Source organism: Castor canadensis, chromosome 18 (genome assembly GCF_047511655.1).
Source record: "Castor canadensis chromosome 18, mCasCan1.hap1v2, whole genome shotgun sequence".
Lineage (NCBI taxonomy): Eukaryota > Metazoa > Chordata > Mammalia > Rodentia > Castoridae > Castor > Castor canadensis.
This window is the reverse complement of record NC_133403.1, coordinates 1,913,607-1,927,551: the sequence shown is the minus strand read 5'-3', so window position 1 is coordinate 1,927,551 and position 13,945 is coordinate 1,913,607. Positions and strand designations below refer to the sequence as shown.

Here is a 13,945-nt window from a genome sequence, read left to right as displayed (position 1 = left end):
GCTATACTAGCAGATAAAATCCTTCTATACCCATTTGGCTATGTTCCTTATTTATTGAGACTGGGTGTAACTGCTCTCACCTACTGAGGAAGTAGAAACTGGGAGGAGCATAGTTTGAGGCCAGCCTGGGCATAAGAGGTAGTAAGACCTCATCTCAACAAACAAGGCAAGCATGGTGGTTTGCACTGTAATCCCAGCTATGTTGGTAGCATAGGTAGGAGGATTGCTGGACCCCTAGCAAAAAGCCTGAGATACTATCTGGAAAATAAACCATAAAGGGCTGAACCATGTGGGTCAAGTGGCAAAGTGCTTGCTTATTAAGTGCAAGGCCCTGAATTCAAAACCCCAATACCACCAAAACAAAATTTCTCCTAAACCAGTAATGGTGGTACATGCCCGTAATCTCCACTGGAAAGGCTGAGGCAGAAGGATCTCAAGTTTGAAGGCTAGCCTGGGCTACATAGCAAGACCCTGTCTCCAGGACTGGTGGAGTGGCTCAAGTGGCAGAGCACCTGCCTAGCAAGTGTGAGACCCTGAGCAAAAACTCCAGTTACCACCAAAGCACATGCACGCAGAAGGATTCAGAGAATCCCCAGCAGGCTGTAATCGCAGACATGTACGAGGTGCGCTGGTTCTGCTGACTAGAGGTGTGCACATGTGCACTTAGAAGTAAGGCAGGCTGAGCCAGTGGCTAAAAGCAAAGTCCAGTCCTAGGGTTTAGCAATACAGCTTACTTAGGCTGAACTTGAGGTTTCTGAGGTTTCTTTCTCCTCCAAGTACTGGGATTTGAAATTCCAGGCCCTTGTGTTATAGATGTTAAGGACCACCTCCAGTTGTGCCCAGGACTGAAAATGATCTTGCCTGCTTCACTCTGAAAACTTTAGGGCCAAGACTATTTAGGATTTATAAGGGCAGATGTAGCTACAGAAACATTTTTGCCTTGGTTATGACAGCAAAAGCACCTGGAGGTTGAGGTGAGTCGTCAGTAACATCCCACGAAGGAAGCAGCTGTCCTAACAGGGCAGGACACACGTAACTTACTAAACGCTGTGCTCAGCATTAAGAAAACTTCTGGTATAGAAGGACATTTTTCATATTTAAACACCAAATTGAATGGCTAGAACTAAAGATCCCAACAAAACCAAAAGGCCTCCATTAAATGCACAGGGCTGTCCTGTGACTGAGATCAAAGATGCAATGACAAGCTGCCTGCCTCACACCATCTGGGCATCTGCCTCTGGCCTTCCTCTTGGTTGTGCTATTGGTGCAGAGACGGTAGAATGGAACCAGGATGATCAGAAGGTCATGCTGCTTACTCCAGGAGCATTTTAGTTCTTGAAGTTTTGAAGCTGCTCCCCACCAAAAATGGGAGTAAAGACTCCATCCCACGAGTATTTTAAATTGTCAACTGAATTCTAGTCTCCTAAGAACTTAATCTTTCCCTGTGACTTCTAAACTTCACGAGCAGACAAGAAGAACCGCTTACCCACCAGATAGATGTCGAAAGTCCACATCACTGTCCTCCTGGAGATGGAATTTAACACTGTATTCTAACAGCATCTACTTCATCTCCAATTGCCAGCTGTAGTCTGAGGGACTAGATGTTCTTTTCTTTCCTTTTTTTTTTGATGGTACTGGGGTTTGAACTCAGGACCATGTACTTACTAGGCAACCGCCCTACCACCTGAGCCATGCTTCAAAGCCCTCTAATGGACCTAGATAAGCAGAGCTATAATATTCCAACCAAACTGATACACCCAAGAGTAGTTCTTTAAGAGTTTAATGTTACACTCTCTGAACCACACTGTTACTTCAATGAAACCTAAATGGCAACATCTTAGGTACTGCTACAGAGATTCTGTAAAACCAACCGGCCAAGTCAAAGAATGCTGGACCTGGGTCACCTGGATTACAATACATGTTAGCATCACCATCTACTAATGCTTTCGTTTCCAAACCAGTGTATTAGATAACTTTTAGATGTGATTTTCAAGTTTTGGTTCAAAACAAAACAAAATCCTTTGCTTTTACAACTGCAAGCCTAAGGTAACTCCGGCCTTGCAACTCAGGGATCACAGTTATCAGAATGACTATGCCACCTGGTAACCAGTCAACATTTTTTTGGCAGTACTGGGGTTTGAACTCAGGGCCTCATACTTGCTAGGCAGGTGCTTTACCACCTGAGCCACACATGAGCCCCCAGGTCAACTCGTAAGAAAGGAACAGCCACATAACTGAACATGCAGAATTTTTTTTTTTTCTTTTTTTCTGTACTGGAGTTTTAACCCAGGGCCCCACACCTCTGCCTTTTTTTGTTTTGTTTTGTTTTGTTTCTGAGATATGGCCTTGCTAACTTTACTGGAGCTCAGGATCTTCCAGTCTCCACCTCCTGCGTAGCTGGAATTTCAAGCATGCATCACCACGCCCGCCCTAAACCATTTCCAGTTGTGCATTTGAACATTTGTAAGGACTCAGTCATGACAACATCTCACTACTGAGTCCACAGCAATGATCTGCTAAGTGGAAAGCATGCTGTGGGTTTTAGAGTGGCAAAGCATAGTCTGCCTTTTTCAGAAATAGAAAACTGAAACCTAGTCAGGCACCGGTGGTTCATACTTGTAATCCTAGCTACTTGGGAGGCTAAGATTGGGAGGATAAAGGTTTGAGGCCAGCTGGGAGGGGTGCAGGGGAGGAACAGTTTGCAAGACCCCATCTCCAAAACAATCAGAGCAAAATGGACTGGAGGTGTGACTCAAGCAAAGCTCCTGCTTTGCAAGCTTGATGCCTGGAGTTCAAACCCCAGTCCCATCAAAAAGAAAGTGACAATTAAAACTTACCTTTAATACAACATAATTATCCTTCCAGGATAAATTTAAAGTAAGCTCTTCATTTTATGAATGCTGCTTTAATTGCAATTTAAAGGAAACATTTCATTTACTGAAGTGCAGTAATACAAATACCTCAAAAAGTTCAAAACATTTAAGAAGTTTAATTGAAAATGGTAAAATACATAAACACCATATTTTTCATTTTAAAGTAAAATTGACAGTTTCTTCCAGAACTTTCCTGGTACTGCACCATCCTTGTCACTATTAAACAAAGCCAAGTTTCAGATCCAAAATAACAAATGAACTTGCTGGTAAACATTTTTCCCATGGTTCTAAGACCTACCCTAATTATTTTTCTAAATTTCACATTTATACCTTTCCAAGAATGTATAGCAGTTTTTTAGCTGATTAACATCTGTGAGAACTGGATATAAGCCCAGTTTCTTCATACTAATTAACAAAAAAAACCCCCACACATATCCTACTCAAACTCAGAGAAAATATTCATTTGTTCATTAAAGCTCACCTGTTTTAGGTAATTTTTTCTCTTCGCACATTAGCATACTAAGCCAATGTTTGATACATGCTGCAAAAACTGTACAAAATGAAAAGACCTGCTAATTTCCTAGGGAAACCTTAAGGCGAAAGCAAAAAACTTATGCTACAAAAGAAAAACAAAATGCAGAGGCCTTGGGGCTGTAGACGGCTCAGATGAATAAGCACCACAAGGATGAAGACAATTTTGTACAAATGTGTGCAAGAAAATAAAGCCCAAAAGGACATTCATTAAACACCCACTTTCCTGCAGAAATGATGTCAGATAATGACTCCTGAAAAAATTCTGCTTGGATTTTGATTAGCAGAATCCAGACTCTCTCCTCTGTTCATCAGTTCTATCAAAGCTATGTTGTGGGGCTCTCCTTCCTATGGTATACACCTTTGATCAGAGGCCTATCCAACAATTCCTACAAAAGACAGTCTTGGTGTTTCTTTCTTTGGAAAGCCACCATCTCTCTTTCTACCTTTATGCTAGAACTCCACACATTCCCTTCATGTTTTTGAACTGTACTAAAACTTTTTAGCACGGAGATTTAAGGCTACAAACTTCACGAGTTGGTCCCATTAAACAATAACCTCAAGGCAGGAGTTTTCAAATGCGTAAATCAAACACTTGCACATTTCAACAGAATACAGTTTACATTCATCTCTAAGTCTGAGATTAAGAAACTATTAGCTGGTTTCCAACTGGTTTCAATACTGGTTTGAAGTCTGAATAATTTTACTGTGTAGACATTAAATATTTTGTTTAAATATTAAACAATAAATCTCTTCCTGACTATTCAGACAGAAATAGAGGGAGCAGGAACAACAGGCAAGAGAAGAAACAGCCCAATTAACAGACTTGTGACTTCTACACCATCTGTAACAAGGGGAGGGATTTCAGCATGGGTTCAAAACTGCCTGGAAGCTGCTTTCTAAACATTCACCTTTACTTGGCATAAACCATTTTTTCCCTACAAAAGGGGAAGAAATCCAAAAAACAAAACAGAACTGGGGTAGTCTCCCTGCTGTGTGATGAAAGTATTACCTTAATCCTGATTATTCCCAAAAGAACCTGGAGCCTGGTTTAGGTACTCAAGAACATAGATTTCCTGCTGGCAAGAAGCTGTTCACTCTTCGGCTTGCTGCACAGTTTAAGCACCAAATTGGCGATTTCAGTAAACTTTGACATCGCTTGCCCATATATTCTCACTCACTCAATGCATTCAAGACTAACATTTAAAAATTCAACTTGCTAATACCAGTGCAACCTTTCCCTTTTTCAACTACAGATACTACCAGTGCTGGGTTTAGCTGACACAGCACTTTCTTAGTCTTAAAGGATACTTCTCCCATATGCAGTTTGCAGATGGCTTACCTCACATTTTAAACTACCACTCAAAGGTAAGTTGTAAACATCACTGAACAACCAGGCTTATCAATTATGCAAGGGAGACCAAGGAGCAACAGTAGCATAAGGCAAGGCCTTAAAGGAAAACCTTTTCTTTGGATTCTCATGGCATTTTCCAAGCCCAAGAGGAGAGCCACAGTGCCATTGGGCATTCAGATCAATACAGCTGTGCTGAATGACAACTAGTAGAGGTTTCATAGCTTGCTCAACTTCTTAGCAAGACTTAAGCTACTGCTTTCATTCCTTCTGCTTCCTCAGTCACATGTAATCACCACTATCAACAGGTCAATTCTATAGACGAGGCTGTGACCCAACTGTCAGAGGACAGTGGTATTTATTAGGAGCACCCTTCTTTCTTAGACATCTTTTCCAACTCAACAGGGTTCCCCAAGTGTAGTGGCTTAGACAATGTGACAAATGACTTGAGTCATCTTTATACATCCAGCTTCTACACTTGCCTTTAAAGAGAATAAAATCTAACATACTTTGAATAAGCCCACTAGAAAACTTTCTCCTTTGAGACAAGCTTCCTTGGCAAAAAGTTGAATTCAATAAATGGCTACCCAAAATGAGAGTCCCACCCCACATCACAGGTGGAGATATTACACCCGTTTCATAAAACTTTCAAGACCCTATACTATGCAAGTAGGCTCATTAATGAACGAAGAGCCTTCTAAAACTCGACAAATTTAGTGTAGAACTGGTCTCTAGAGTTCCATCTCTTCTTCTGTGCTAGCAGCTGTCTGCAAACTATCGTAAAGAGGCATCCCTGTTTGCGGAGGTTCCAACAGCAGTTCAGCTCTCTGCGGGAAGGCAGTGGCAGGAGCTGCATGCTTAGTCTGGCTCTCTCCCGTGTAGTTCTTAGCACTAGATGGTGGCTTTGGCTTATCAGAAAGGAGTTCAGGGAGAGGCTTCCAGAGCACAAGCTCCATGGAAGGACGGCTCCTAAGACACAAAATACAGATTTTTTTTTTTTAATAAAAAAAAAAAAACAGGATGTGAAAATAAAAGCTGTGTGTTGAAAAGCTAATGTTTAATACCTAATACCTTACAGTTAGAAATAATGGTCTTTACAGGAGATTTAGGAGGCAGTTCAAATCGATCTTTAGGAAGGCCACTCAAGTACAAAAAAGTTTCACAGTTCTGCATGATTCTTTTCTCTGCAGTGATAGGATTAAATCCAGGGCCTCCCACATGTAAGTGATCCTCCACTGAGCTGTACTTCCAGCCCTACATGCATTTTTAATCAAACCAACTGGTTGTACTGATGCCATGATTGTAAAGAATAGAAATGGCTGGGCGCCAGTGGCTCACTCCTATAATCCTAGCCACTCAGAAAGCAGAGAGCAGGAGGATCATGGTTTGAAGTCAGCCCAGGCAAATAGTTTGAGACCCTATCTCAAAAAAAACATCAAAAAAATGGACCGGTGGAGTAGCTCAAGGTGTAGGCCCTGAGTTCAAACCCCAGTACTGGGAAAAAAAAAAAAAAAAAAAAAAAAGAAATGCACAATGTGAAAAGAGAGCACTTGATTAATGTAGTAAGTTTTTTATTAGCAGATATACATGACTACAGGTTTCTTTTTGTTGTGGTTTTGTGGTGCTGGGAACTGAACGCAGGGCTTCGTGAATGTTGGTTAAGCATTCTACCACTGACCTGTACTCCTAGCCCTGTGGGGACTGTCTTACACTACATTATTGTAAATGGAAGCACTGGATCACCACATTATAGCATCTCAAATGCCTTTTGCTTAGGATAAGTATGAAGTAGAATGCTTTGCAGTTAAACCAAAACAATTATTCCCAACACACACAATCACTTATTCATCCCAGTCCTGTGGTAGTCAAGCTTTTTGGCACAGAAAAGCAAGTAAGGCAAAAACAAAAACAAAAAGAATAAAAACACTCCAAAGGCTAGTTTCTGGAAAACCAAGAGCACACACTTCTGCTTGGTATTCTGTTTTGCTTTTTTGATGGGACTGGGGTTTGAACTCAGGACTTTGCACTTGCAAAGCAGGAGCTCTACCGCTTGAGCCACACCTCCAGTCCATTTTGCTCTGGTTATTTTGGGGACTGGGTAACAAGAACTAGTTACCTGGGCTGGCCTCGAACCTCGATCCTCCTGATCTCAGCCTCCAAAGTAGCTAGGATTACAGGAATAAGCCACTTGCACCTGGCCTATCACAAAAAATTAAAAGAGCTCTCTCTTGCCAGTTCTCCCTTTCCTAAGTATTAGACTGGAGTACACTTCAGGATCTCAAAACAACCAAGGGGTGAGTAGATGAGGCAGCCACTCCTGCATACTTCAAACTCCTCTCACTCCCAGTGAGCTAGGCAAGAGCCTGTCTCCAACCTGAGCTAAATACAGCATCTACTGTGATCTCAGTTACCTGTTGATCAAGATAAGCTGACAATAGGATGGACAGTTTCTGTGCTTTCCTACCAAGATCATAATTAAGTGGAAATCAGGTACCAAAACTTACATAGACTCAATCATCTTCTTTGTGAAGACTTCATCAAATTCCCTCTTCAAACCTGTTTTCATAGTATCAGAAAGGACAAGACTGGGGAGATGGTTAACATTTCTGTCAGTTTCAACTTCTTCGTCTTCGTCAATTATCCTAAATAAATGAAGGTACAGAAGAAATATTTAGTCAAGCTATTATATATTATTCTAGTAAATGGACAAAATTTAAAAATAAAAAAGGATAAAATCAACAGGTGCTATAGTGCAAGACCAAATGAGACCATGCCTTGGTGAAGAAGCACATGCAGGAGATGGCCTCAACATGTCACTTTACAAAAGACTTTTACAAACAATGGACTCAAATTTGCACAATGTCTCTCAGAGAGCTATATCATAAACCAAAACTATTCGTAGACTGTAAGTGAGAATGCTACCTACAGTACTGTAAGAACTCACTTTAATGCTTGAAGTACACGCTTTGCATTTCCTGATTTTTTAGTCCTTCTGAGAGGCTGAGGATCAAGGTGTCACCAAATGATGAAGCAGACTAGCTTAAAGGAGGGGATATGTGGGCTGGAGGCTTGACTGTGGCAGAGCACTTTCCTAGCAAGCGTGAAGCCTTGAGCTCAAACCACAGTGTCCCTCCCTCCCCCAGAAAAAAGAAAGGTGAGCTGTTACAGAGGAACAGCAGCAAGCCAGCTCCATGCACTGCTCCCTCACCTGTCCTCAATCTCCTGAAGCTTCCTTCGGGCAACTTCGCACTGTGGCTCCCCCGTTGTCTGATCCATTTCTTCACAAACAGCATCTAGCATGCCAGGTTCAGAAAGGCCACTAGCGCACGGGTCAGCTCCAGGACCCTCTGCATCCTGATGTGTACCGAGGATCCAGGCGTTAGGACCAGCACAGAGTTCTGCTTCAGTCAGTCGTTTCTTTCTTGCTGGACAACTGGAAGAAAAAGAAGGAAATTCATTAAAACCCTCAATTAGCATAGACAAGAGGTCATCTCTCCCTCTAATCAAATTCTTTTTTTTTCTTTTATTGATTTATTGGCATTTTATAGTTGTACCAGAGGTGCACTGTGACATTTACAAAAGTGCTTACAATATACGTTAGATTCACCCCCTTCACCTTTCTCCTTTATCTCTTCTCTCCTCCTTGTTAGAACAATTTCAACAGGTCTCTGTGCTCCATTTTCATACACGAATACAATACTTCCACCACACTCGCCCTTCTTCACCCTTTCTTTATGCCCTCCCGAATCCCACTGGTATCAACTCCCAGACAGGACTTGTTTGACTTTCCTGGCTAACCAAATCTTAAATGAAAAAACTTTAGTTTTGACAATGTGTGAGTATAAGATAGAAAATTACATGGTTTTTTGCGTGTCAGTCTCACAGTCTCCCTATGCTTCACGGACCCAGGCAGCGTATGCAAGATTTTACCTTTTCACATTACAAGCGTTCCACATGGGAACTTAAAGTCATTCCTATTTATTTGGCTCTAAACATCAAGTGGAGTTGGGTGCTGGTGGCTCATGCATGTAATCCTAACTACTCAGAAGGCAGAGATCAGAAGAATCCTGGCTCGAGGCCAGTCTGGGCAAATAGTTTGCTAGACCCCGTCTCAAAAGTACTCACCACAAAAAAAGATCTTGCAGAGTAGCTCAAGTGGTAAGAGAACCTACCTAGCAAGCAGGAGGTCCTGAGTTCAAACCCCAGTATGGACAAAAAAATGAAAAAGAAAATGATATGAAACTTCTAGGTCTAGGTATGGAGAAGAGCTACTGGAGGTAGCAGATGTGTGGCATGAATCTGAGATCAGACATCCAAATGTCTAGTTCCACCTCCTCCCAACACCTCCATTCATAAACCAAAGCTGGCTAACTTTTTAAGACAACAGTTCCCACATTTTAAACTTCTTCTAACACCATCCTATATTCAGTAACATATTATAGGGAACCCCAAAAGATAAAAGCAAAAAGGCTTCTGTATTATGCATAGCAATCTAGAGATAAAAAATCATGAATTTGTAAACTAACTCTACTGCTTTATGAATTTATGTATCAATAATTTGAGAAGTTTCAAAGTTTCTGAGGGGAAAAAAATTAATACACAAGTTAAAAAACAAAGGACAGGGCTGGTGACGTAGCCTCAACCGTAGAGCAACGCTGTGCCTAGGTTTGATCCCTGGCACCTGAAAATAAAAAAAAAAAAAAAAGCAGAGCATAGGTTCATGCCCATAATCCTAAATACTTGGGAGATGAGATCAGGAGGTTCAAAGTTTGAGACCAATCCTAGCAAACAGTTAGCAAGACAGACTCCATCTCACAAACAAAGCTGCATGTGGTGGCCAAGCCTGTCATCCCAGCTATGTCAGAAGCATAAATAGGAAGATTGAGGTCCAGGTTGACCTGGGCATAAGCACACGATCCTATCCAAAAAAAACCACTAAGCAAAAAGAATTGGGGGTATGGTTTAAAGTGGCAGAGCATCCGCTTAGCAAGCAAGAGCCTGAATTCAAACAGTACACCAAAATAAAAAGATGAGTTTGAGGTAAACTTTTCCAACACACATACTAAACTGCTAATTTCCTTAATAAAGACTTCTTATAAGCCAAGTGTGATGGCACTGGTCCTTTATCCCAGAACCAGGGAGGCAGAGGCAGAAGGATCAAAAACTCAAGGCCAGCCTGGGGTACAAACCAAGACCGTCTTAAAAAAAAAAAAAGCCCAGTATCAGTGGCTTTCGCCTGTAATCCCAGCTAGTTGGGAGGCTGAGACCAGAAAATCACAGTTACTGTTTGACCTAACAGACCCCATCTCAAAGAACAAAGGCTGAGCATGGCATGCAGCAGTCATCTCTGCTACAGTGGGAAGGGTGGTCAGTGAGGATCGAGGTCCTGGTTGGCATGGGCAAAGAGCAAAACCCTATCTCCAAAACACACAGAGCAATAAGGGCTGGAGGTATGGTTCAAGTAGTACAGCACCTGCCTAAAAAGTTCAAAGCTCTGAGTTCAAACCCCAATACTGCTGGGGGTGAGGGTGGGGGATGTAAAAGAAGCTGGGTGCCAGTGGCTCATGCCTGTAATCCCAGCATATTTCAGGATACAGAGATCAGGAAGGTACAGAGGCTCCAAAGCAGTTCACAAGACCCTATTCGAAAAAATCCAACACAAAAAGCTAGTGGAGTGGCTCAAGTAGTAGAACATTTGCCTAGCAAGTGTGAGGCCCTGAGTTTAAAACCCAGTGCCAACCAAAAAAAAGAGAGAAACATGATCAATTCACACAAAATTAAGCACAAATGGCTCAAGTGGAAAAATGTTCAAATTATAATGAACAATACAAGTTAAAGCAATGATCCAATCTCATTTACCATTTAACTATAAAATCCTGCGCTTCTAAAAGTCCATCAACCATGAATGAACTGTGTCACTGAGATGGCCCTTTGTCTCCTTTCCTAATAAACGTTACTATCATTCTACTATGAACTAAACATCTATGAAAATGTTACAGAACACTGCAGGCATCCCAAAATGGTAATCTATTCCCTCCTTGCTAGAGGTAAACCCTCTCCCTTCCATCTTTTATAATTATTTAAAAAAATATATTAAAAATTCCACATCATGCACATATATGTATTCCTCAACAATGTTTACTTTTGTCCACTTTTGAACTTTGTATTTAGAAAAGTACACTGTATACATTCTTGTAGCTTTTTTTTTTTTGGCTCTGATACGTTCATAAAACACATGATGTTGGGCCTGGTGGTTCCCAAGCCCAGTCCCAGCCCTTGCAAGGCTGAACAGGAGAATGGCAGCAAACTCAAGGCAACCTGGGCCACAAACTGAGACTGTGTCTTTAAAAAGAAAAAAGAAAAGAAAGACACATGAGGTTGGTAAGGGCAGCTTTTGTTTTTTTCTGCAAAGAAGGCCACTGTATGAATTTGTAACTTATTTGGGCTATTTCCAGTTCTGCATTGTCACTGACAAGGACACTGTGAACTTTCTTGTTCCTTCTGTCTGCTGGCGTGCAGGCGTATGGATTTCCTGAAGCTCTACTTAGGAGGGGACCTGATGAGTAAAAGGGGAAGTGTGTTTCCAACTTTACCACATAATGCCAAGGATAACAGCAGATGGTTTTCCAAAGCGTGTGCACTACCACTAGAGAGCTCCCAGTGTTCCACATCTGCTCTAATACCTGGTAAGAGGTCTGCGTTCTCATACAAATTTCCCTACAGAACGAAGAAGGCAAACTCTTTTTTGGGCAGTACTGGGGTTTGAACTCAGGGCCTCACACTTGCGAGGCAGGTGCTCTACCACTTGAGCCACTCTGCCAGCCCGTTTTTGTGTTGGGTATTTTCCAGAAGTATTTCCAGGCAGGCTTCACCCCTTGAACCTCCTGATTTCTGCCTCCTGAGGAGCTAGTATTGCAGGCATGAGCCACCAGAGCCAGGCTTCTTTGGAAAACTTTTTTTACTCCTTTTTCTTCTTGGGCAGTACTGGTGATTGAATTCATGGCCTTGCACTTGCTAGGCAGGGACTCCTACCACTTAAACCACGACTCCATATTTTTTACTCCTTTTTCTATTGGACTACCTATCTGTGAGATGCAGAATTTCACCTATCAGTTAAGCAGTTACCAAAAAGTTTCGAAATATAAGCAGTGGTCACACCTGTAATCCTAGCTATTTAGGAGGCTGAGATCAGGATAGAGGTTCGAGGTCTGCCCAAGCAAATAGTTTATGAGACCACCCCCCCCCCCCCAGCTCCAAAATAACCAGAGCAAATGGACTGGGGGTGTGGCTCAAGCAGCAGAGCGCCTGCTCTGAGTTCAAACTTCAGTCCCACCAAAACGCTCAACAAAAAACCAATAAACCAGAGGTATAAACAATTATAAACTTGTACATTTTTCCATTATAGTCCAAAGCAGACAATCTGGGTTATACAACCCTATCTCAAGGAAAAAAAAACACTGGGAGGTAGAGTACATTTCTTAATTTGTATCTTTTGATTTTTTTCTACTTTGTGTCTGTAATGACCGCACAACACCATCGATAACACACACGGTGCAGCCGGTTACAGGGTGAGGAGTCTCCCTGTCCCTGCCAGCCAGCCAGTTACTGTCCCCAAAGGTCAGTCAACGTGACTAGGTTTTCGTGCCAGCTGCTCGCCCGCTGTGCTTCACCTGGTCCCGTAGCACGGACAGCTTAGGGCACACGTGTGAAATGGGCGGGGCCCAGGCGGCCCCGGTCCCGGGACTTACTCATCGTCCTCGGCCTCCCGCTTGTGTTTCTTCTTGCAGGGAACCGAAGCACTGTTGGAAGAAGCAAACGCAAGTCAGTCAACGCACAATGCACTTGAACTTGAGCTTCCAGCACCCTGGGTCCCTGGCTGCCATCGTCCGCTCACCCGCCGGGAAGCGGAGGACACGGGTCCCCAGGCGGCCAGGGGGAGTGTCACAGTGGTCACGGTCAAGGTGACGGGAGCCGGGTTAGGGCGGACAGACGGCCACGAGAACTACAGACTCGACACGCACCCCGCACTCGTCCCACGGCCGCACAAGGGACCCGCATGTGTCCCCAAAACCCGGGGACAAAAGCAAGCGACAACACAAAGTTCCCCGCCAGCGACGGCGCAGCGGACCGGACACCAGCGCTCGGACTCCGACTGCACAGTCTCCCTTCCGGGCGCCGCGGGTTCGAACCCAGCTCCCGCGCTGTGCGCGCTGCAGTTAATAACGTCTCCGGGGATCGGTTCCGCGCCGGGAGGCGGGGCCGTCGAGGGCTTGGGGAGCCCGTCCGCCCGCCCAACCGCCCGCCGCCGGCCCGGTCCTCACCGTCCGCGCGCCGCGCTCCCGCCGGGGCTGCTCGGGGCGGCGCGGGGTCCCGGCCGCGGGGCCCGTTCCGTGCCGTCGGCTCCCGGCGGGAAGGCCCGGCCCGGGAACGCCGGCGGCTGCAGGAAGTCCGAGCTGCTGCCCAGGGACAGGCCGCTGTAGGGCCGGCCGAGCGCGGCCATCGCTGGCGAGACGAGAAAGCTGTGACCGCGACCGCGGCCGCCCGCGTTCCCAGGCCCGGCAGCGGCCGCCACAGCGACTGCCAACAGGCGCTCGCCTCAGCCCGCGCCGACCCCACGTCACGCCTTTCTAGAACCCTCCACCCCGGGCCGCCCAGGGGACGCCGGGATTTGTTGTGTGTGGAGCGGCCGCGGGCATCCCGGGAGTTGTAGTCCTTCCGCACTACAAACAAGATGGCCGCAGCCCCACTAGCTCGGAATCCCCATCGCTCAATTCGTGTACTTTCCGCGTCTGCTAAGCATGGAACCTATGGGCTGACCACTGAGCGACACGTCCAGTCCTAATTGTATATATATTTTTTTCTTTTTCTTTTTTTACAGGGGACTTCAACGTTTGGAGGACTCAGCCACTAGGAGCCCCTCAAACCACCTTCCTGCTCTATTTCTTGAATGTCTATTTAAATTAATTCTTTATTAATACAAAAATTTTAAATTTTTATTATCATAATATTGTTGTACTGGGGGTACATTGTAACATTTACAAAAGTGCTTACAGGCTGAGTGCCATGACTAACGACTGTAATCCCAACTACTCAGGAGGCAGAGATCAGAAGGATCGTGGTTCAAAGCCAGCCTGGGCAAATAATTTGCAAGCCCCTATCTCAAAAATACTGAAGGACAGACCACAGGAGG

At 44.2% G+C, this 13,945-nt stretch overlaps 1 protein-coding gene across 2 annotated transcripts in view; it reads right to left on the bottom strand.

The window, feature by feature from the left end:
• The window catches only part of Ccdc117 (coiled-coil domain containing 117), a 32,371-nt gene extending 18,975 nt beyond the window's left edge, over window positions 1-13,396 (bottom strand). The window contains exons 1-5 of one of the 2 annotated variants that reach the window (XM_020169485.2): window positions 13,077-13,384; window positions 12,504-12,554; window positions 7,964-8,188; window positions 7,260-7,397; window positions 2,970-5,724 (exon numbers count right to left, since the gene is read on the bottom strand). In XM_020169485.2, the coding sequence (XP_020025074.1) occupies window positions 5,487-5,724; window positions 7,260-7,397; window positions 7,964-8,188; window positions 12,504-12,554; window positions 13,077-13,255 (831 nt within the window). In that variant the 5' untranslated portion in view covers window positions 13,256-13,384 and the 3' untranslated portion in view covers window positions 2,970-5,486. Of the gene's footprint in view, window positions 1-2,969; window positions 5,725-7,259; window positions 7,398-7,963; window positions 8,189-12,503; window positions 12,555-13,076 lie in introns of those variants that run through there. The other variant, XM_020169486.2, reaches the window with a different exon arrangement.
• Window positions 13,397-13,945: the final 549 nt, after the last annotated feature.